This window comes from Danio rerio, chromosome 9 (genome assembly GCF_052040795.2).
Source record: "Danio rerio strain M-AB ecotype USA chromosome 9, GRCz13ab, whole genome shotgun sequence".
NCBI lineage: Eukaryota > Metazoa > Chordata > Actinopteri > Cypriniformes > Danionidae > Danio > Danio rerio.
The window spans coordinates 56,206,531-56,229,362 of record NC_141029.1 but is presented as its reverse complement, the minus strand read 5'-3'; the positions used below and the strand labels follow the sequence as shown (position 1 = coordinate 56,229,362).

The 22,832-nt window shown below is 32.1% G+C and overlaps 1 protein-coding gene across 2 annotated transcripts; it reads right to left on the bottom strand.

The window, feature by feature from the left end:
• Positions 1 to 3,158: 3,158 nt before the first annotated feature.
• On the bottom strand, positions 3,159 to 21,310 carry cnmd (chondromodulin). Of its 2 annotated transcripts, none has more exon segments than NM_001126448.2 (7): positions 3,159 to 4,093; positions 5,106 to 5,254; positions 8,631 to 8,778; positions 10,624 to 10,698; positions 10,779 to 10,877; positions 20,892 to 21,026; positions 21,108 to 21,310. In NM_001126448.2, coding segments are annotated over 7 exon segments (861 nt in total). In that variant the 5' UTR covers positions 21,141 to 21,310; the 3' UTR covers positions 3,159 to 3,871.
• Positions 21,311 to 22,832: the final 1,522 nt, after the last annotated feature.

The window sequence follows — 22,832 nt, the reverse complement described above, 5'->3', positions numbered from 1 at the left end:
TCCAGTACACGGCACGCTGTTTATTATCTCAGTGGGTTAATTCACGGATTATAGTTTAAAGATTACCAGCAAACCAAGCATAAGCTTAATGAGTTATTAATGCCTACGCAGAGGATTTGGGGAAATTAGGTTGCAACTCTTAGACTCCAGATCATATTAGTTTCATCCAACTCACTCTTTGTTAATCGCCTGAAGAGGCTGCAACACATATTTCTGCAAATGTTTTTGATTTTAAAAATGAAATGCACATATTTTTCTTTTCTTAGGATTTAATTTGGTTACACCAATCAAAATGGCAAAAATAATGATTTCTAGTAAACAAACTGGTTATTTAAGTGACTTAAACTGCAATTAAATACACAGATAATCATTTGGACAATCTTAAATATGTCTACTATTTAAAACTTCACATTTCTATTGCATAAATGCACATTGGAATCCGGTTTGCTCGTTAAAAATCTTACTCTTTATCTGGAAATCTGGTTATTAAAAACCCTTACACTCACCGGCCACTTTATTAGGTACACCTATCCAACTGCTCCTTAACGCAAATTTCTTATCAGCCAATCACATGGCAGCAACTCAATGCATTTAGGCATGTAGACATGGTCAAGACAATCTGCTGCAGTTCAAACCGAGCATCAGAATGAGGAAGAAAGGGGATTTAAGTGGCATTTTTGGCAGTTTTGCAGGTCATTTTCTAGATATTTGGACTAGAAACAAGACAAAAACTCTTAAGCATTTTTTCTGCATTTCCCTCATGTCTGACACTTCTGTAAATGCACATGTACTTGTTGAAATCCCTCATTCATCCTCCTCTGGAGCTGAAATGCTAATTTTATCACAGTTTCAAGAGTTCACACTTAGATACTGTTTGACAACTTGTTAGCAAGTTAGCAGGTTTGGCATGCTGTCCCGGAGAGAACCCTGAGCTTGGAGAAAGTTGAGCCCAGGGCTCCCGCCAGGTCCATAAAGCATGTGAGGGGAGTAGGGAGTACGAGGTCAGGTGTTCTCGAGAGCTCCTCTCGGCAAAAGAGGAAAGGAGGAGAAGGGGTGGATGGGGGGTTTCTTCGGAAAACGAAGATAGGGGTGAAGATCTTAGCTAGGTTATTTATAGTGAGTTTGGATCGATCTGATTGGCTAGCTAATGAGTGTAGATGAGTGGCCAGCTGCAGTCAATCATATCACGTGCTCCTCTGGAAATTAGTTTGTGAAACTTCATTTTGCAGTTCATTTCAACTTATTATTTCTCATAACAGCTTAAAATGTTTGCTTCTCATATATAAAAAAGCTTCTGGATTAATTTTTTTTTTTCGATATTTGGTCTAGAAACAAGACAAAAACTCAGAGACAGAAAAGCATTTTTGGCAGTTTTGTATTTTGTTTTGCATTTTAACTCATTTCTGAAAACATCAAAATATTTTTGCTGGTCTCAGGAAATGCTTTGTAATTAAAGACTTTCTAGATGTTTAAACTAAAACAAGACAAAAACTCTCAGACAAAAACATTTATTGCAGTTTTGTAGTTCATTTTGACTCATTATTTCTGAAAAAAACTAAATACTTGTTTCTTTTCTAAGAAAGTGCTTCTAAATTTAAGAATTTCTAGATATTTGGGCTACAAACAAGAAAAACTCAGAGACAGAAAGGCAATTTTGCAGTTCATTTTGACACATTATTTCTAAAAACAACTAAATATATTTTCTTATTAATAAAAAACTTCTTGAATTAAACATTTAAAGATATTGGGACTAAAAGAAAGACAAAAACTCTTGAGAAAAAAAGCATTTTTTGCATTCACCCATGTCCGACACTTCTCTAAATGCACATGAATTTGTTAAAATCGTCTTCTGAAGCTGAAGTGCTGGTTTTACTGCAGTTTTGCAGTTCATTTTGACTCATTATTTCTGAAAACAACTTAATATTTCTACTTTCTTGAAAAAATGTCTAGAAACAAAACAAAACACTAAGACAGAAAAGCATTTTGTTGCAGTTTTGTAGTTAATTTTGACTCATGAACAACAAGCAAAACATTTATGCGTGTCTAGAAAATAGGTCTAGATTTTTTGACTAGAAACAAGACAAAAACTCTAAGACAAAAATCATTTTATTGCAGTTTTGCAGTTCATTTTGACTTGTTATTTCTGAAAACAACAAAATATTTTCCCTTGTCTAGAAAAAGCCTCTTGATTTAGGATTTTCTAGATATTAAGACTAGAAATAAGACAAAAACTCCAAGACAGTAAAGCATTTTTGGCAGGTTCACAGTTCATTTTAACTCCTTATTCTAAAAACAACTAAATATTTTTTCTGGTCAAAGGAAATGTTTCTTAATTTAAGACTTTCTAGATATTTGGACTAGAAACAAGACAAAAAAAACTAAAATCCTTTTGACTCATTATTTCTAAAAACAACTAAATATTCTTTGCTTTTCTATAAAAAGCTTCTTGATTTAAAAAAAAAATCAATATAATTGGTCTAGAAATAGGATAGAAAAGTTTTTTTTTTTTTTTTTTTTTTTTTTTTGCATTCACCCATGTCAGACTCTTCTCCAAATGCACATTTACTTGATACAATCCCTCATCCGTCCTCTTCTGGGGCTGAAATGCTGATTTTACTGCAGTTTTGCAGTTTATTTTGACCCATTATTTCTGAAAAAAACTAAACACTTGTTTCTTTTCTAAGAAAGTGCTTCTAAATTTAAGAATTTCTAGATATTTGGACTACAAACAAGAAAAACTCAGAGACAGAAAGGCAGTTTTGCCGTTCATTTCGACACATTATTTCTGAAAACAACAAAATATATTTTCTTATTTATAAAAAAACTTCTTGAATTAAACATTTATAGATATTTGGACTAAAAACAAAACAAAAACTCTTAAGAAAAAAAAAATTTTTTGCATTCACCCATGTCTGAACTGGTTAAAATCCCTCATAAATCATCTTCTGAAGCTGAAATGCTGGTTTTACTGCAGTTTTACATCTTTTCTGTTAACAACTTCATATTTTTGCTTCTTTATAAATATGTCTAGTAACAAGACAAAAAAACTCAGTTTGAACTACTAAATTTCGTAGTTCATTTTGGCTTTTTAGTGAAAACAAATAAATATATTTGCGGTCTGGATATTTGGTCTAGAAATAAGGCAAAAACTCTAAAACAAAAAAAAAACTTTTTGTTGCAGTTTTTTAGTTCATTTTCACTCATTATATCTGAAAACAACACAATATTTTTGCTCATCTAAGGAAATGTATCGTGATTTAAGAGTTTCTAGATATTTGGACTATACAAACAAGACAAAAACTCAAAAACAGAAAAGCTTTTTTGGCAGTTTTGCAGTTCATTTTGACTCATTATTTCTTAAAACAGCACAATATTCTTTTGTTTCTCTAGACAAATCATCTTGATTTAATAATTTCTAGATATTTGGACTAAGAACAAGACAAAAACTCTCAGACAAAAACATTTTATTGCAGTTTTGCAGTTCATTTTGACCCATTATTCCTGAAAACAACACAATATTTTTGCTGGTCTAAGGAAATGCATCGTGATTAAAGACTTTCTAGACATTTGAACTAGAAACAAGACAAAAACACCAATACAGAAAGGCATTTTTGGCAATTTTGCAGTTCATTTCGACTGATTATTTCTGTAAACAACAAAATATTTTTGCTTCTCTATAAAAAGCTTCTTAATTTAAGACTTTCTAGATATTTGGACTAGACCAAGACAAACTTTTAAGTAAGGAAAGCTTTTTTTTTTTGCATTGCACCCATGTCTGACACTTCTCTAATTGCACATGTACTTGTTGAAATCCCTCACTCCTCCTCTTCTGGAGCTGAAATGCTGATTATCTGTAAAGCGTCTGGATCTCCTACACCAGCCCCAGCACGCGAGCGGCCCACCAGCGGCAGGGCATGATGAGCCTGCAGACGGGCCGGCAGCCGTGGTAGTTGTAGGGCCAGGGCCAGTAGCCGCCCAGAGGCTCGCACACCCGCTCGCAGTGAGTGTAGCTGCGGTGACATTCAGTACAGCAGATCCCACGATGATCCAGCATGGGGTCGAACACCATGGTGCCCTCCGAACCCTGATTCTGCTGCTGAGACAGACACCAGACAGAGCGGTCAGCTATTATTGTCCATCAATATTTACAGTTGAAGTCACAATTATTCACCTGTTTCTTTTCTTTTAAAAATATTTCCCCAATGATGTTTAACAGATTCAGGAATTTTTCACAGTTTTTCCTATAATATTTTTTGTTCTGGAGAAAATTGTATTTGTTTTATTTGAACTAGAATAAAAGCAGATTTGAATATTTTAAACCCATTTTTAAGGTCAATATTATTAGCAATATTAGTTTTGGATTGTCTCCAGAACAAACCACTGTTATACAATGACTTGCCTAATTACCCTAACTTTACCCTAATTAACCTAGTTAAGCCTTGGCGCGACGCAACTTACTCTTAAAAGGGAATGGAAGATGAGACTCTGATTGGTTTAATGCACGTTATTCTATGAATAAGCTCAACCCTGTTAGACCGTGCACCGGGGCGCAGAGCGTATTATTCCATCCTTAAAATAGCAAAAGTTGATTCAAACATGCTCAATGCTTTTGACTTTGCGCCTAGATTGTTAAAATAGAGCCCGTTATGTTTAGAAATGTTGAAAAAAAGTCTTCTTTCCGTTAAACAGAAATTAGTGGGAAAAAAATACAGGGGACATACATTAACTAGGGTAATTAGGGTAAAGTTAGGGTAAATAGGCAAGTCATTGTATAAATGTGGTTTGTTCTGGAGACAATCCAAAACTAATATGTTGTAGCTTAAGAAGGCTAATAATGTTGACCTTAAAATGGGTTTAAAACAATTAAAAAATGCTTTATTCCAGCCAAAATTAAACAAATAACACTTTCTCCAGAAGAAAAAACATTATAGGAAATACTGTGAAACATTTCCTGCTCTGTTAAACATCATTTTGGAAATATTGAAAAAGCCACTCACAGAAGGGCGAATAATTCAAACTTGTATAATCAGGACCATTAGTTTCCTAAAATAACCATCCTAATGGCTCTCTGTGTTTGTAATTGAAGGACTGAAGGTATTTCTCACATGATAGGGGTTCTCTGGGTTGTATTCGGGCCCTGTGGGTCTCTCATCTCTGGCTGAAGCTGTGGAGTTTCTCCGCCTGGCCGGTTGTCGATTTACTCCAGCCGAAGTCTGGCGTCTCATTCGTGTCGCACTCCTCCTCTTCCTCAGCGCTTCACACACACCACAGATTCAAGATTAACAGCATTAAAGAGACGTATCTATCAGCTCCAGATGGAAATCATCACCAATTGTCAGAGTATGCATGTAAGTGACCAGCACTTGTTTTTTTTCTTGTTTTTCTTGTTTTTTCTTTTGACGTAAGATTATTTTGCTTACCCCATTGGCAGATTATTTTGCTTGTTTTAAGGAATAACTCACTTAATATTGGCATATTATATCTTAAAACAAGACAATATGTTTTGCTTGTCTAGAAAATTCCTCTTGATTTAGGAAGTTTTAGATTTTTGGACTAGAAACACGACAAAAAATCTAAGTAAGAAAAGCATTTTTTGCAGCGCACTGCAAACAATCGCTGTGTTTTTGTTGTGTTTTCAGCACAAAAATCTACAGTAGTCAAAAACTTTAATGAATCTGGTCCTACTTTATATTTGACTGCTGTAAATATTCATAGATAAAAGATTCATCAAGATATTCATTCGTTCATTCCTTTTCTTGTCGGCTTAATCCCTTTATTAATCCGGGGTCACCACAGTGGAATGAACCGCCAACTTATCTAGCAAGTTTTTAAGCAGCGGATGCCCTTCCAGCCGCAACCCATCTCTGGGAAACATTCACACACACACTCATACACTACAGACAATTTAGCCTACCCAATTCTCCTGTACCACATGTCTTTGGACTGTGGGGGAAACCTGAGCACACGAAGGAAACCCACACGAACGCAGGGAGAACATGCAAACTCCACACAAAAACGCCAACTGAGCCGAGGATCGAACCAGCGACCTTCTTGCTGTGAGGCGAACGTGCTACCCACTGCGCCACTGCAACACCCTCAGCAAAATATGTCTAAACAAATATATTTTTATTTTAAAAAAGGCACATTATTAAGTTAGTTTTTGTTTTAGAAATTTGTGAAAAAAGTTGTATCAAATTTTAACAGACTGGGACTGAACTTGTCATTTTTGACAATCCTAGTTAGAACCAAGCAGCAACATCCTGCAAATAACCTGCAAACAAAATGGTGATGGTTGGCCATGCCAACTTGTTGCTGCATTTGCGCTCTTCAGAAACCTGTGTGACATCACGGATACTACATCCATATCTCTCACCGTGAATGGTTATTCCATTGGCTTCTGTGTTGTTCCCTGTGCTTTTGGTATGATCATGTGGTCCTTTGTTCGTGTTCTGTTCTGGGACTGGTCTACTTTGTCATTTCTGCGATTCCAGTGTGTCTTTTTAATAGTGAACATCATAACAAAGTAGACCAGTCCCGAAACTAAACAAAAGCAGGGGTATAAATACAAGCGGCACAATAACTCTATAGCATAGCATAATAACTCTATGGGCTCTATTTTGACGATCTAGGCGCAAAGTCCAAAGCGCAGAAGCATCAAGGGCGTGTCTGAATCCACTTTTGCTATTTAAAGGACGGAAAAATACACTTTGTATCGTGGCGCATGGTCTAACAGGGTTGAGCTTATTCTCTTAATGAGTTTTAGGTGTGTTTTGAGAATAAACCAATCAGAGTCTCATCTCCCATTCCCTTTAAGAGTCAGTTGAGTCGCGCCATAAGCGCATTTGCTATTTACATGGCAGACTTTGTAAGTGGAAAAACTGAATGATTCACTAGAGAGAAAACGGTTAAACAGAGCATCTGCAGCGCGAGAAGGAGAGATGAGCCTCCTCATTCTTTACTTTCACTCTCATGCAAGGAAACATGTTGTACGCACAGACATCAATTAGCCTATAAATAATTAATTTCATTTATTAACCGCAAAGATTTGTTTCAAAACTATTTCTAAATTCAGTTTGAATTTACAGCAAACGAATAAATGAACAATAATAACGAAGTGTGCTCAAACAACTGAGTTACATCCAAATACACATGCTGAGCTCCATATGGTCTAAAACCTGACAGGTGGACAAATCTAAGCTTGTTTTTAATAAAACAAATATAAATCTGCATATAATAAATTGTCACCGACTCGGCCCCAGTCATTCCCCTCGCTGGCCAGCAGAGGTCACCATCCCTGGACTATTAACCATTACGTCATCCACTTACACTGATAGCCTGCACACCTGAAGCGCATCCACTTGATCACCCACACTCACGCTTATAAGCAGCACACACACACTCAGTCATTGTGAAGTCTTGTTCTGCCCGGCTAACACTACTGAGCGTTTCTCTACACTGCCTGCTTTCCCGGTGCTTACCTTGCCTTGTTCCTTGACCTCGTCCTGCCAGCCTTGTACCTCTGCCTGCTTATCGACTTTGATCCAAGCCGCCTGCCTTGAACTCTAGCCAGAACACCGACCTTGATATTCGCCGCCTGCCTCAGACCCATGCCTGAACACTCATACTGTGATTACCTTCCTTCTACCTTGCTACGTAACACTATTGTGTTTGATGTGAGTTTGCACACGCATTACATCTGTGTGCTTGTCTTTATTAAACTGTGTTTAATAAATATACTGCAAATGGATCCCTCTGTGTCAGCCCTTTCGTTACATAAATAATGCTGTTAATAATAATAACATTAAACAAAAGAACATGGTTATGAATAAACTGAAAAAGCCCCCTGAGATGAAGAAGGCATGGAGGCTGTGGTGTTTTTTATTTATGTAGAAAATAATAATTTTTGTAATATTTTAATCCTTTAATTTTTTTTTCATATGTAAAGATATGTGTGTATTGCTCTACATCTTGTGTGTATTAAGCAGTGTGTAAGTGAGGCGCACAACTAACGTGCTCTGCACTGGACTTTAGACCTCCTGTCAGCTGGTCTATTCTGCAGTCTATTTTAGTTCCTCAAAATAGCAACACGCCAGCAATGCACCTTTACACACCTCCTTTTTTTGGCCCGGAATGCCTATGGGCGCACATATGAGCGCAAATGCATTTGCTATTTAAACAGCGTGCACAGAAAACATCAAAATGACTCTTGCGCCAAGCTGAAACTAGCAAACGACAATTGTGACGCGCCTTGCGCCGCATTGCACTGGGTGTATGATAGAGCCCTATAACTGTATAACACACAGGGGAGGAGCACAGGTGAAAATCATGGAACTAGAGGTGGGAAAAACAGAACAAAGGAGCACATGATCATAACAAAAGCACATGGAATAACACTCTGGGAAGTCACATGACATAACAGACACAGGTACACCAGACAAGACCCTGACACATACAGTGTTATCCCTGGATTTCACAAATAGCCTTGCATTTAACACAGACTATAATGAGTGCACTTCCACATTGCAGACTTATGTCGGTACCGGGCCTTAAATGGTTTGTTTTTGAGAGAATGTTTGCTGTAACTCTGTCATTGCTCTTGTTTCAGGTTTGCTGATAATGATGTGCTGTACCTCTGGAGTTTGCGGGGTGGTGCCAGTAAATGGGCAGATCTGCACAGAATCGCAGTATTTCGGGGCTCAGGAAGCTGCTGTCCTTCAGTGGCTCTTCTGAAGTGATCCAGACCAAAGACGCCACTTCAGCTTTCACTCCGGCTTCATCCTGCGGGAAACTAAACATCAAACCTCCTGCAAGACTCTGAGGTGTGTCATTGGATGTTTTTTTGCAACTAGGAATTTTTTACTTTTTTTTAATTGGAAGCCCCTTTACTGAAATCATGTGACTTGCTAATTTGATACGTGCTCTGAGACACTGATTCAAAACAAAAGACTGAAAAGCTTTGACATGTTTCTGAATCTTTTTTAAATTAGTCATTCATTCATTTTCTTGTCGGCTGCAGTTCAAACTAATGGGGAAGAAAGGGGATTTAAGTGACTTTGAACGGGACATGGTTGTTGGTGACAGACGGGCTGCTCTGAGTATTTCAGAAACTGCTGATCTACTGGGATTTTCATGCACAACCATCTCTAGGGTTTACAGAGAATGCTCCGACAAAGAGGAAATATCCAGTGAGCGGCAGTTCTGTGGGCGCAAATGCCTTGTTGATGTCAGAGGTCAGAGGAGAATGGCCAGACTGGTTCCAGCTGATAGAAAGGCAACAGTAACTCAAATAAGCACTCGTTACAACCGAGCTCTGCAGAAGAGCATCTCTGAACACACAACACGTCCAACCTTGAGGCGGATGGGCTACAGCAGCAGAAGAGCACACCGGGTGCTGCTCCTGTCAGCTAAGAACAGGAAACTGAGGCTACAATTCACACAGACTCACCAAAACTGGACAATAGAAGATTGGAGAAACGTTGCCTGCTCTGATGCGTCTCCATTTCTGCTGACACATTCGGGTGGTCGGGTCAGAATTTGGCATCAACAACATGAAAGCATGGATCCATCCTGCCTTGTATCAGCGGTTCAGGCTGGTGGTGGTGGTGGTGTAATGGTGTGGGGGAGATTTTCTTGGCACACTTTGGGTCCATTAGTACCAATTGAGCATCGTGTCAACACCACAGCCTACCTGAGTATTGTTGCTGACCATGTCCATCCCTTTATGAGCACAGTGTCTTCATCTTCTGATGGCTACTTCCAGCAGGATAACATGCCATGTCATAAAGCGTGAATCATCTCAGACTGGTTTCTTGAACATGACAATGAGTTCACTGTACTCAAATGGCCTCCACAGTCACCAGAGCTCAATCCAATAAAGCACCTTTGGGATGTGGTGGAGATTGGCATCATGGATGTGCAGTCGACAAATCTGCAGCAACTGTGTGATGCTATCATGTCAATTTGGAGCAAAATCTCTGAGGAATTTTTCCAGTAGCTTGTTGAATCTACGCCTTGAAGGATTAAGGCAGTTCTGAAGGCAAAAGGGGTCCAACCGGTACTAGTAAGGTGTACCTATTAAAGTGGCCGGCGAGTGTATATCATGTCAAAACAAACTTTTATTTTGGATGTGATATATGGAAATGAATCTTTGCAAAACATTAATTTATATGCAAATTTTCCATCTAATATTTATATTCTAATAAGCACGAATCTGGCAGTAACTTGTAACAAACATAATTTGGTTGTGAATTGTTTGACTGACATTAGGTGTGGGCGTGGCCAGGAAGCCAGTATATTGTTCTATATAATGATGTTAATCACACACTCCAGCTGGATTATTTAGAGAGGGACAGTCTGTACATGCCTGATGAGAAAGTTTATTTGTAGCTACAGCTAATGAATTGTTTTCTAATTTAAACAGGTTTAATTATCTCAATTATGTTTAATTATGAAGCAGATGTGTTTCTGAGGTTTATGCAAAATGATGATGGACGTGTAGATTAATTTCTGAGCGACTGTTTCAGTCATTTGTTTTGATATTCTCGATGGGGTCAGAGCGGGCACACTTGAGCTACTTATATAGTTGTTTTAGTGATGTTTTATAAAACGATGAAAGTTTCTCACCTCAGAAAGTTCAGTTCTAGCTTGTGATTTGATGAAGCATTTCTCTTTTCCGGGAAACTTGACGGCGGTGATGCCCTGTGAAATGATGCACAATAATAGTGTTGTTAAGCGAACGTCTCTGAGATGAGATAATTGTGTTTGTTTCTTTCACTCACAGCTTTAAAGTCTTGAACTTCCACGATCGTCCCCTCTGCAGAATCTGAATCATCTTCAATCTTTATATCGATGTTTCTGCCCAGGTGAGCGCTGATCGCCTGATGATGACAACAGCGTTAGTTCAGTCACTTAATCTAAACCATTAAAAGTACATTTATGCGATATTAAAATTAGTTATAATTAATTGTTGTTTTATTACATTTTTAAAAAATAAAATTGGAAATAATAAACAATAAACATGGATGTAACATTTTTTATTAATAGAAGTCATTATTAAAGAAACATTTTCCATTTACTCTACCGGTCAAATGGGGTAATTTAAAAAAAAGAAAAAAGAAAATGATTATGTTCATCAAGGTGGCGTTTATTAAATGTAAATAAAAAAATGTATTATTAAATATTTATAAAAATTTTCAATAACTGCTTTCTTATTGTATCTAGTTTGGAATGCAATTATTACTCCAGTCACTATTGCTTTTATTACTATTACATTAATAATAATAATAATAATAACATTAATAATAATATTAATAATAATCATTTTATAAATTAATAATTAGTAATATTAGAGGGATTTCTAAAGATTCATGTGACACTGAAGACTGGAGTAATGAAGCTGAATATTCACCTTTAAAATTACTGGAATAAATTATTAAACTAAATTAAAAGTAATACAATTATTTTGACCATTATATATATATATATATATATATATATATATATATATATATATATATATATATATATATATATATATATATATATATATATATATATATATATATATATATATATATATATATATACATATACATACTGTATGTATATATATATATATATATATATATATATATATATATATATATATATATATATATATATACATACATCTTGAAACCAAATTTAGTTTTTCAGTTTCTAGTAATATTGACAAATAATTGCAAAAAAAGAGAAAATTTAAAGTAAAAATATACACAATTTTTACAACTTTAAATTATCATTTTCTAGCAAAATTATAGCAGTATGCAAATAAATAAACAAATGAATAAATGAATGAATGAATGAATGAATGAATGAATGAATGAATGAACAGAAACAATTAAATAATACAAAATAAACTGCAAAGATCAGTGCTAAAATAAACAGTGGGGGAAAACGGTTCAAAAGCATTTTTACTCAGACATTTTTGTTAATTTTACAAGCCACAAATTAAACAACAACACCAAAAATAGATAATGTTTGGAAAAATATACTTGGAAAAATATATATATTGTTATAATAATGCATGTATCATGCATTTGGGTTAATTGAACATTATATTTTTTTGAATGCATTAATCCTTTTCGATGAAAAATACATTTAAAATGGATATAAAACTAGTTATGATTAATTGTCTTTTTATAAATAAAAAAAATTTATTATCAATAAATGTATATCAATTAACATAATTAAGATTTTCCATATATATATATATATATATATATATATATATATATATATATATATATATATATATATATATATATATATATATATATATATATATATATATATATATATATATATATAAATGTAAAAAGAGAAATACACAATATTTATACTTTAAAGTGTTATTTTTCTAGTGAATGGCAACATAAATAAAAAAAACATTTATTACGAAAATAAGAAAATCAATAAAAATGTGGAAAAAATTCAATTGGAAAATAATTTAAAATATTTTAAATAAAACTAAATCTTATCGGAAAAAGATACCAACTGAAAATACTAAACCTAGAAACCACTGAAAAACAAATGGTCAAAAAGAATCGTCAAGTAACACGCTTAATTACATGTGAGGATCTGAGGTAAAAATATTATTAATAAATTATAGCAAACAGTATGCAAATAAATAAATAAATGCTGGAACTGAAACAATTAAATATTACAAATCAAAGTGAAAAATGGTAGAAAAAAATAAATTATAAAAGAAATAAACAGAAAAAATAAATAAATAGAAAAAATAAATACATAGAAAAAATAAATAGTAAAATAAATAAATAAATAAGTAAATAGAAAAAAAAGTTTAATAAATAAATAGAAAAAACATAGGAAAATAAATAAATGAATAATAGTAAAATAAAAAGAAAAAATAGTAAAATAAATGAATGAATGAATAGTAAAATAAATAAATAGAAAAAAATAGTAAAACCAATAAATAAATAAATAAATAGAAAATATAAATGGTAAAATAAATAAATAGAAAATATTACTAGCAAAATAAATAGATAGTAAAATAAATAAATAAATAGATAGATAGAAAATATAAATAGTAAAATAAATAAATAGAAAGAAATAGTAAAATACATAAATAAATAAATAAATAAATAAATAGAAAAAAATAAATGGTAAAATAAATAAATATAAAATATTAATAGCAAAATAAATAGATAGTAAAATAAATAAATAAATAAATAAATAGATAGATAGAAAATATTAATAGTAAAATAAATAAATAGAAAATATAAATAGTAAAATAAATAAATAAACAAATAAATAGAAAAAAAATAAATAGAAAAAAAATAAATAGTAAATTAAATAAATTAATAAATAAATAGAATAAAAAAATAGTAAAATAAATAAATAAATAAATAGGAAATAAATAAATAAATGTGTACAAAATAAATAATAAAATATAAATTTCAAAGTTTAGTGCTAAAATAAAGTAATGCATGGGAAAAAATGGTTCAAAAGCATTTTCACTCCTGTTTTTTTTTTTTTTCAAAAAATTTTACAAGCTGTGTGTTAAATTATATTTTTTAAAAGTCAGTAAAAATTAGATAATGTTTGCTTAAAAAATATACTTTGAAAAATATATGTGTTATAATGCATAGGTGCCAATCGAACATTATTTTTTTAATGCATTAATGTATTTTGATGCATCATTGGGTTTTAATCTATAACAGCAGCAACAAACCTAGAGAACTACTGAATTAACCCATATGAAAACAGGATGCGTAATATTCACCCATGATTATGATGATTATTTCTGTGCTTGAGGCTGCAGGGCGGCTCATTCGTGTTTGTATAGGGCAGTGAGGCCTGCTGATGTGTTTGCACTGTTAACACTGCGTGATTATAACCCTGCACACAGACCTCTTTGTTTGCCGTCTTTAACCTGCCGCATTTTTCTGAAATACCAGAGGTGCCTGAAATCAATGGCTGCAAATGCAAAACACGGCACGCTCGCTTTATTGATCAACCTTGACACTTTGCTGAGACCAACTGCAATTTAAATATTTTCAGGCTCAAACTCATTGTATGCGTGCTTTGCATATCCATGCGTCTGCAACTATTGCACGTTTAGAAAATTGGCCATTGTGCAATGCTAGATATTAAAAATGTATACTTTAAAAATAGCACAAAATTCCCCCCACGACTGCATGCATGCAAATTAAGCCCAAAACACAGAACAATCTGTGCATATCTAGAAGAACAAATTGTTAAAAAAAAAAAAAATGATGTTGCAACATCTGTCACAGTGAGTTAAATCATTCCGGCTTGAGTTGCTTTATTAATCATGAAGGTTTGACTGCAGGCACTACTTCAATTTCCATTTAAGACACAAGTTTAATCTCTAAAATATATATTTTTCTCTAGGGTAGTTGCAGCATGTTTCTGAATGCTTGCACCAATTTTGAGCCAAATTGGTTCTAGTTCATAAGCACTATTAACATTTTTCATGACAAAAACAGTTAAATCACCAGTTAAAATGACACCAAATGCTAATAATAAAACTAACAACACTGATTGTTTTTTAATCTACATTTTATTCACAAATATTGCAAGTAAATAATCATAAGAAATTGCTTACACATTTCATTAGGTGTGAAATTTGAGATAGTTATTTTTTCCTTTAATCATATTTTCTTTTAACTATAGTATAAAACTGGAAAGCTACATAGGTCTAAAATAAAGCATAGTGGAGAAATATTGATTCAAAAACATTTTTACTCACACATGACACATTTAATCAAATACATTTAATCTAACATGGAATTTTTTAAAGAAAAGATAGTGTTTGCTTGTAAAATATACTTTGAAAATATATATTGGTGTAATGCATATATCAAGCATGGGTGCCATTTAAATGTTAATGCAAAAATTCCTTTTAGATGAATATATATATATATTAAACATTGCATAATTGGCAACAGTCAACGGCATCTAAAAGGATGCATATATATATATATTTTTTATATTAACACACAGCGGCACAAAATTTACACTATGAATGGATATACTCAAATTATACCCAAATCACAGAACAAATTGTAAAAAACGGTCACAATGTCACAATGAATTATATAATTCTGGCTTGAAATGCAGTATTAATAATGACAGTTTGACTGCAGGCACTACTTTAATTTCCATTTAAGCCATGAGTTTAATATATAAAATGCATATTTTTGTCGAGCAAAGTTTGCAACATGTTTCTGAACCCTTGCACCAATTTTGAGCCAAATTGGTTATTCCATAAGCACGATTAACATTTTTTTATTGGTGATGTGTTATCATTTTACATCAAGTAAAATGATAATAAATGTACATCATAAAACTATTTTTTTTTTATAAACTAAAACTAACTCATTGGTCTGAAACAATTGATAACATTTAATTAGATGTGAAATTAGAGAAAAAAAATATTTTAATAATATTTTCTTTTATGTATAAAGTTAATTTGGTAAGGTACTAAGGGCTAAAATAAAGAATAGTGGAGAAATTGGTTCAAAAACATTTTTCTCTCTGAAATGTTTGTAAATTTCATACATTACACATTTAATCAAACATGAAATTTTGAAGAAAAATAAAAAAAATAGTGGTTGCTTGTAAAATATACTTAGAGTTAATGCAAAAATGCTTTTGTTCCTCTTGACTGTTGGGTAACGCAATGTTGGATATTAAATTTGTTTTTAAAAAAGAAGCAGCTCAAAATTCCCCCAATTAATGCATATATTCAAATTAAACCGCAAACACCGAACAATTTATTTAAAAAAAAAAAAAGTAAAAAATCAATAAATAACTGAATTCTTTCATTACAGCTTGAAATACAGTATTAATAATGAAGGTTTGACTGCAGGCGCTACTTTAATTTCCATTTAAGGCACGAGTTTAATATCTAAAAAATATATCTTTGTCTATGAAAGTTGCAACATGTTTCTAAACACTTGCACAACTTTTGAGCCAAATTAGTTGGAAAGCTACTATAAAAATAGGTTAAAAAATGTTCTCTTAAAATGTTTGTAAATTTCACACATAACACATTTAAATAAACATGAAATTATAAAAGAAAAGATAGTGCTTGCTTGTAAAATATACAAATAAATCCCTTTTTGATGCTGTTGACTGTTAAGGATTATGCAATGTTGGATTTATATATATATATATATATATATATATATATATATATATATATATATATATATATATATATATATATATATATATGCATACAATTTAATTAATTATTAATTTTTTTTAAACACAGCGGCACAACATTTACCCTACGAATGGATATATTTAAATTAAACCCAAGACACAAACTGTAAAAGAAAATCTGTCACAATCAATTATGTAATTCAAGCTTGAATTACAGTATTAATAATGACAGTTTGACTGCAAGCGCTACTTTAATTTTCATTTAAGGCATAAGTTTAATATCTAATATATATATATATATATATATATATATATATATATATATATATATATATATATATATATATATATATATATATATATATATATATATATATATATATATATTGTAATGTCTGCAACATGTTTCTGAACACTTGGACCAATTTTGAGCCTAATTGGTTATTGGTATAGTTGCAGCATCCTTCTGAACACATGCACAAATTTTGAGCCAAATTGGTTAAATTTCATAACCACTATAAAATTGTTTCTTGGCAAAAAGCAATTAGCTTACAACATTTACAATAATGAAAACAAAAAAAATCTCATACATATAAATAACATTTTCATACATACTGTATATTGGAGGTAAACTTTACAAATAGTCACAAAGTACAGGGAATACGTGCAATTAGATGTAAACTTTGAGGTAGAAACATTTTATTAATAAACTGGAAAGTTACTAAGAGCTAAATTAAAGCATAGTTGGGGGAAATGGGTTCAAAACCAATTTTCATCCTGAAAAGTTTTCACACAAAATCAAACATGAAATTCAGAACAAAATAGTTGCCTGTTGAGCTATTTTGTAAGGTTGGATATTAAAATGTATACTTGAAAAATAGAAGCTACTCAAAATTTCCCCTTTGACTTCATACATTAAACCCAAAACAGAACAAAGTGTAAAAAAAAATGGGTTGCAAAATCTATTACAATAAATTCTAGCGTTTTAACTTGAATGACTCTTTTGAAAATGAAGGCTGCTTTTATTTCCCTTTAAGCCACAAATTTAACATCTAAAAGAAATGTTTTATCTGAGAAAGTTGCAACATGCTTCTGAACACTTGCACCAATTTTGAGCCAAATTAGTTACATTTCATAAGAACTATGAACTTTTTTCTTGGCGAATTTTTTTTTTTTTAAATCATCAGGTAAAATTTTACCTAAAACTGATAACATTGAAACGTTTTTTAAACTTATATTGCAAGTAAATTGCAAAATTAGTCACATAGAATTGCAAATAAGTTTAGTTAGATGTAATTAAAATGTGGAGGTGGAAGAAATAGAATACTGTTCTCTTTTAATATTCTCCTATAACTGGAAAGTTACTAAAATGGCTAAAATAAAGCAGAGTGTGGAAGAAGAGCTTCATAAAACGTTTTTAGACGGTCAAATGTTTGTAAATTTCACAAATAAACATGAAATTCTGAATAAAGTAAATGGTGTTTGCTTGTAAAAATATACAGTTGAAGTCTTATACAGCTGAAGACTTATTAGCCCCCCTGAAGTATTAGAGCCCCTGTTTATTTTTCCCCCAATTTCTGTTTAACAGAGAGCAAATTTCTTCAACACATTTCTAAACATAATAGTTTTAACAATCAATTTCTAATAACTGATTTGTTTTTCTTTGTCATTATGACAGTAAATAATATTTGACTAGATATTCTTAAAAACACTTCTTTACATCTTAAAGAGACATTTAAATGGTTAACTAGGTTAATTAGGTGAACTAGGCAGGTTAGGGTAATTAGGCAAGTTATTGTTATTGGTTTGTTCTGTAGACTATCAAAAACAAATATAGCTTAAAGGGGCTAATAATTTAGTCCTTAAAATGGTGTCTAAAAAATTAAAAACTGCTTTTATACTAGCCAAAATAAAACAAGTAAGACTTTTCCCAGAAGAAAAAACATTATCAGCCATACTGCAAAGATTTCCTTGCTCTATTAAACATAACTTGGGAAATATTTAAAATAAGCAATAAAAAAAATAAAAATAAATAAAAATCAAAGGGGGCTAATAACTCTGACTTCAACTGTATGTTGAAAAATATATTTTTGTAATGCATAAGTCATGCATAGGTGCCATTTAAACATGATAATCTTTAATGCAAAAGTCCTAGGCTATTTTGTAAGGTTGGATAATTAACATATACACTTGAAACATAGAAGCTACTCAAAATTCCCCCTTTGACTTCATACATGCAAATTAAACCCAGAATCCAAAACAAACTGTAAAATCTAGGTTACAAAGTCGCTTACAAAGAATTCTATCATTTTAACTTGAATGACTCTATTGATAATGAAGGTCACTTTTATTATCCTTTAAGCCACACATTTTACATCTAACAAAATATTTTTTGTCTAGGACAGTTGCAACATGTTTCAGAACACTTGCCAAATTGGTTAAATTCCATAAGATCTATAAACTTTTTCTGGGCGAATTTTTTTATTTTTATAAATCATCAGGTAAATTAATACCAAATGTAAATAGATAAATAGATAACACTGAAACGGTTTTTATACTTATATTGCAAGTAAATTTCAAATAGTCTCAAAGAATTGGGAATAGGTTTAATTAGATGTGAACTGCGTGGTGGAAAAAATAAAATACTCTTTTCTTTTCAATATTTTATGGGATAAATTAAGTAAGCATAGTGGGGAAAATAGGTTCAAAAACCTTTTTTCACTCTGAAATATTTTCATACATAACATATTTAATCAAACATGAAATTCTAAAAAATATTAAACAGTGTTTGCTTCTAAAATGTACTTTGAAAAATATATTTTATAATACACTTATCATGCACAGAAACAACAAATCTGTCACAAGGAATTCCATCATTCCAACCTGAATGACTCTATTGATAATGAAGGCTGCTTTGATTTCCATTTAAGCCACACATTTATCCTCTAACAAAATATTTTTTGCAACATGCTTCTGAACACTTGCACCAATTCTAAACCAAATTGGTTACATTTCATAAGAACTTCTAACTTTTTTCTTGGCAAACAATTTTTTTTTAAATCATCAGGGAAATTATCAGATGTTAACAATAAAACTAACAACACTGAAACAGTTTTCACACATAAATTGCAAGTAAATTTCAAATCGTCACAAAGAATTGGGAATACGTTTAATTAGATGAATGTTGAAGTAGAAAAAATAAAATACTGTTTTCTCTTAATATTTTTCTTTCAACTGGAGCTTAAATTAAGCATAGTTGGCAAAATAGGTTCAGAAACCTCTGTATTTTCTCACACAACATATTTAATTAAACATGAAATTCTGGAAAAGTGTAAATAGCTTTCTTAAAATATACTTTAAAAATATATATTTTATAATGCAGATATCATGCACAGAACCAACTAAAAACTGTTGTGAAATCTGTCACAATGAATTCCATCATTTCATCTTGAATGACTCTATTGATAATGAAGGTTGCTTTGATTTCCCTTTAAGCCACACATTTATCGTCTAACAAAATATTGTTTGCTCAGGAAACTTGCAACATGTTTCTGAACACTTGCACCAATTTTAAGCCAAATTGGTTAAATTTCATAAGAACTATAAACTGTTTTTTCACACATGTATTGCAAGTAAATTTCAAATAGTCATAAGGAATAGGGAATATGTTTGATTAGATGTGAAATTTGAGGTAGAAAAAATAAAATACTTTTTTTTTTCAACTGGAAAGTTACTTAGAGCTTAAATTAAGCATAGTGGGGAAAATAGGTTCAGAAACCTCTATATTTTTACACATAACATGTTTAATTAAACAAGAAATTCTGGAAAAATATAAATAGTGTTTGCTTCTAAAAATATACTTTGTAAAATATATTTTATAATGCAGATATCATGCACAGAACCAACTAAAAAACTGTTGTGAAATCTGTCACAATGAATTCCATCATTCTAACTTGAATGACTCTATTGATAATGAAGGTCACTTTGATTTCCATTTAAGCCACACATTTTACATCTAAATTTTTTATTTTTTTTTTCGGATAGTTGCAACATGTTTCTGAACACTTGCACCAATTTTAAGCCAAATTGGTTAAATTTCATAGGAACTATAAACTATTTTTTCTTGCCGCATTTGTTTTATTTTTATAAATCATCAGGTAAATTGATACCAAAAAACTAACAACACTGAAACAGTTTTCACACATATATTGCAAGTAAATTTCAAATAGTCATAAGGAATAGGGAATTTGTTTAATTATATGTGAAATTTGAGGTAGAAAAAATAAAATAGTGTTTTCTTTAAATATTTTTTTTCGACTGGAAAGTTACTTAGAGCTTAAATTAAGCATAGTGGGGAAAATAGGTTCAGAAACCTCTATATTTTCACACATAACATATTTAATTAAACATGAAATTCTGGAAAAGTGTAAATAGTGTTTGCTTTCTTAAAATATACTTTGAAAAATATATCTTATAATGCAGAAATCATGCACAGAACCAACTAAAAAATTCTTATGAAATCTGTCATAACGAATTCCATCATTTCAACTTGAATGACTCAATTGATAATGAAGGTCGCTTTGATTTCCCTTTAAGCCACACATTTATCCTCTAACAAAAGTTTTTTGCTCAACATGTTTCTGAACACTTGCACCAATTTAAAGCCAAATTGGTTGAAGATCATGAGCACTACTAACTTCTTTCTCTGTAACTTTCCACAGGTAAAACGCTCCGACTCCTCCGAACAGCAGCAGAGCAGCTCCGGCGATGAAGGCTACGAGCGCCGTTTTCTTCATCTTCATCAGTCCTTTGGGCTTCAGAGTGCTGTAAGCCTTATTCAAGAAAACACAAACCCAAATCCACAATCATAACATGCTATAAAGTCACATTTAAAGACGTGAACCGTCGCTTACCTCGACAGGAGTTTTCTCCGCTGTCTCCTCCATGGCGTTCCTGCGTGAACTGAAAGAAGAGCTTTGTGACTTTGTGAAGCGTCTCTCCAGTTTCTGTCATGTAGGTGAGAGAGGGGAACATTTCAGGCAAAATAAACAGGATCCCGGAGAAACTCAAGACTGGAATTCCTCTCCTGGGGTTTTTCTGTGGCTTGTGAAAACACGCGGCTGAGAGCCACGATTCAGACGCTATTCATGAGCTTTTAACTCAACTCAGATTCAATTTGTTGCCAGAAAGAGGCCCGGTTTACCTGAACCAGTATTTTTAACTTGATTTAACACAAAGACACACTACAAAATGTCATCGAGTATAATCAATATTGGGTTTAATTGGTTAAAAATGAACTGTAAGTAGTAAAATATGAAATTTTTTCAGCTAAAAAAGTATGCTAATAACAGTTACTTATAATATATTTGTCTTAAATACTGTACACAAATGCAACAATTCTGTATAAATCATTTGTACATACACATTTCTGTAGCAGAATTATTCTATTTTTCGGTTTAGGTGCTCCAGGAGTGGCCTGCCCAGTCACCAGATGGAACATTATTGAGAAAGGTTTTTATTTTATTTTTTTTTTTTTACATTATTGAGAATGTCTGGGGTAAGATAAAGGAAGATGAATCTAAAGAATCTTGATGAACTCTGGGAGTCCTGCAAGAACATTTTTCTTGCAATTCCAGATGACTTTATTAAGTTATTTGAGTCGTTTTTTCTTCTGATAATTTGCTAAATATCTTGATTTTTCAGCTAAATAAGTTTAGATTTTTAACAAATGTACTTTTAAGAAACAAATAATTGAGTCAGAAATTAAATTGTCAGTATATGGGATTTATGAAATATGGAATATTTATGTGGCTTGAACTGTTTCATGTTTCGATGCATATTATGTTTTAATAATAATTACGATTTAAATTTTTAAAAAAGTTTTAATAAATTACTTTTCAAAAAATCCGACAAAGTAGAAAAATATACCTAAATACAGTTTTAATTATGTTTAATTAGTGAAGATTAATTTTTTTTTAAAAATAACTTACCCAACAGGGCAGCATGGTGGTGCAGTGGGTGGCACAATCGCCTCACAGCAAGAAGGTGGCTGGTTCGAGCTCCGGCTGGGGCAGTTGGTATTTCTGTGTGGAGTTTGCATGTTCTCCTCATGTTGGTGTGGGTTTTCCCTGGATGCTCCAGTCCAAACACATACACTATAGGGGAATTAGATAGGCTAAATTGTCCGTAGTGTATGTGTGTGTATTAGTGTTTCCCAGTGATAGGTTGCAGCTGAAAGGGCATCTGCTGCGAAAAACATATGCTGGATAAGTTGGCGGTTCATTCCGCTGTGGCGACCCCTGATTAATAAAGGGACTAAGCTGAAAAGAAAATGAATGAATGAAATTACTTTTCACATATACTTATACTTAAATACAATATTAATTATGTTTAATTAGTAATGAATTATTTTCCTTAAATAACTTGCCCACCACTGAGTATAGCAACAGTTTTTTTATGTTAATATCTTGTCCTGCAGATTTGGAAGAAGACTCATTTAGTGACATATTAAAAGGCCTTATTTAAAGATTGCAGGACGGCCCCGAAATATTCACCTAAAATTTTTATTTTCATTATTTCATTTAAGGGGGTGGGTTTCCTCCAGGTGCACCGGTTTCCCCCACAGTCTAAACACTTGC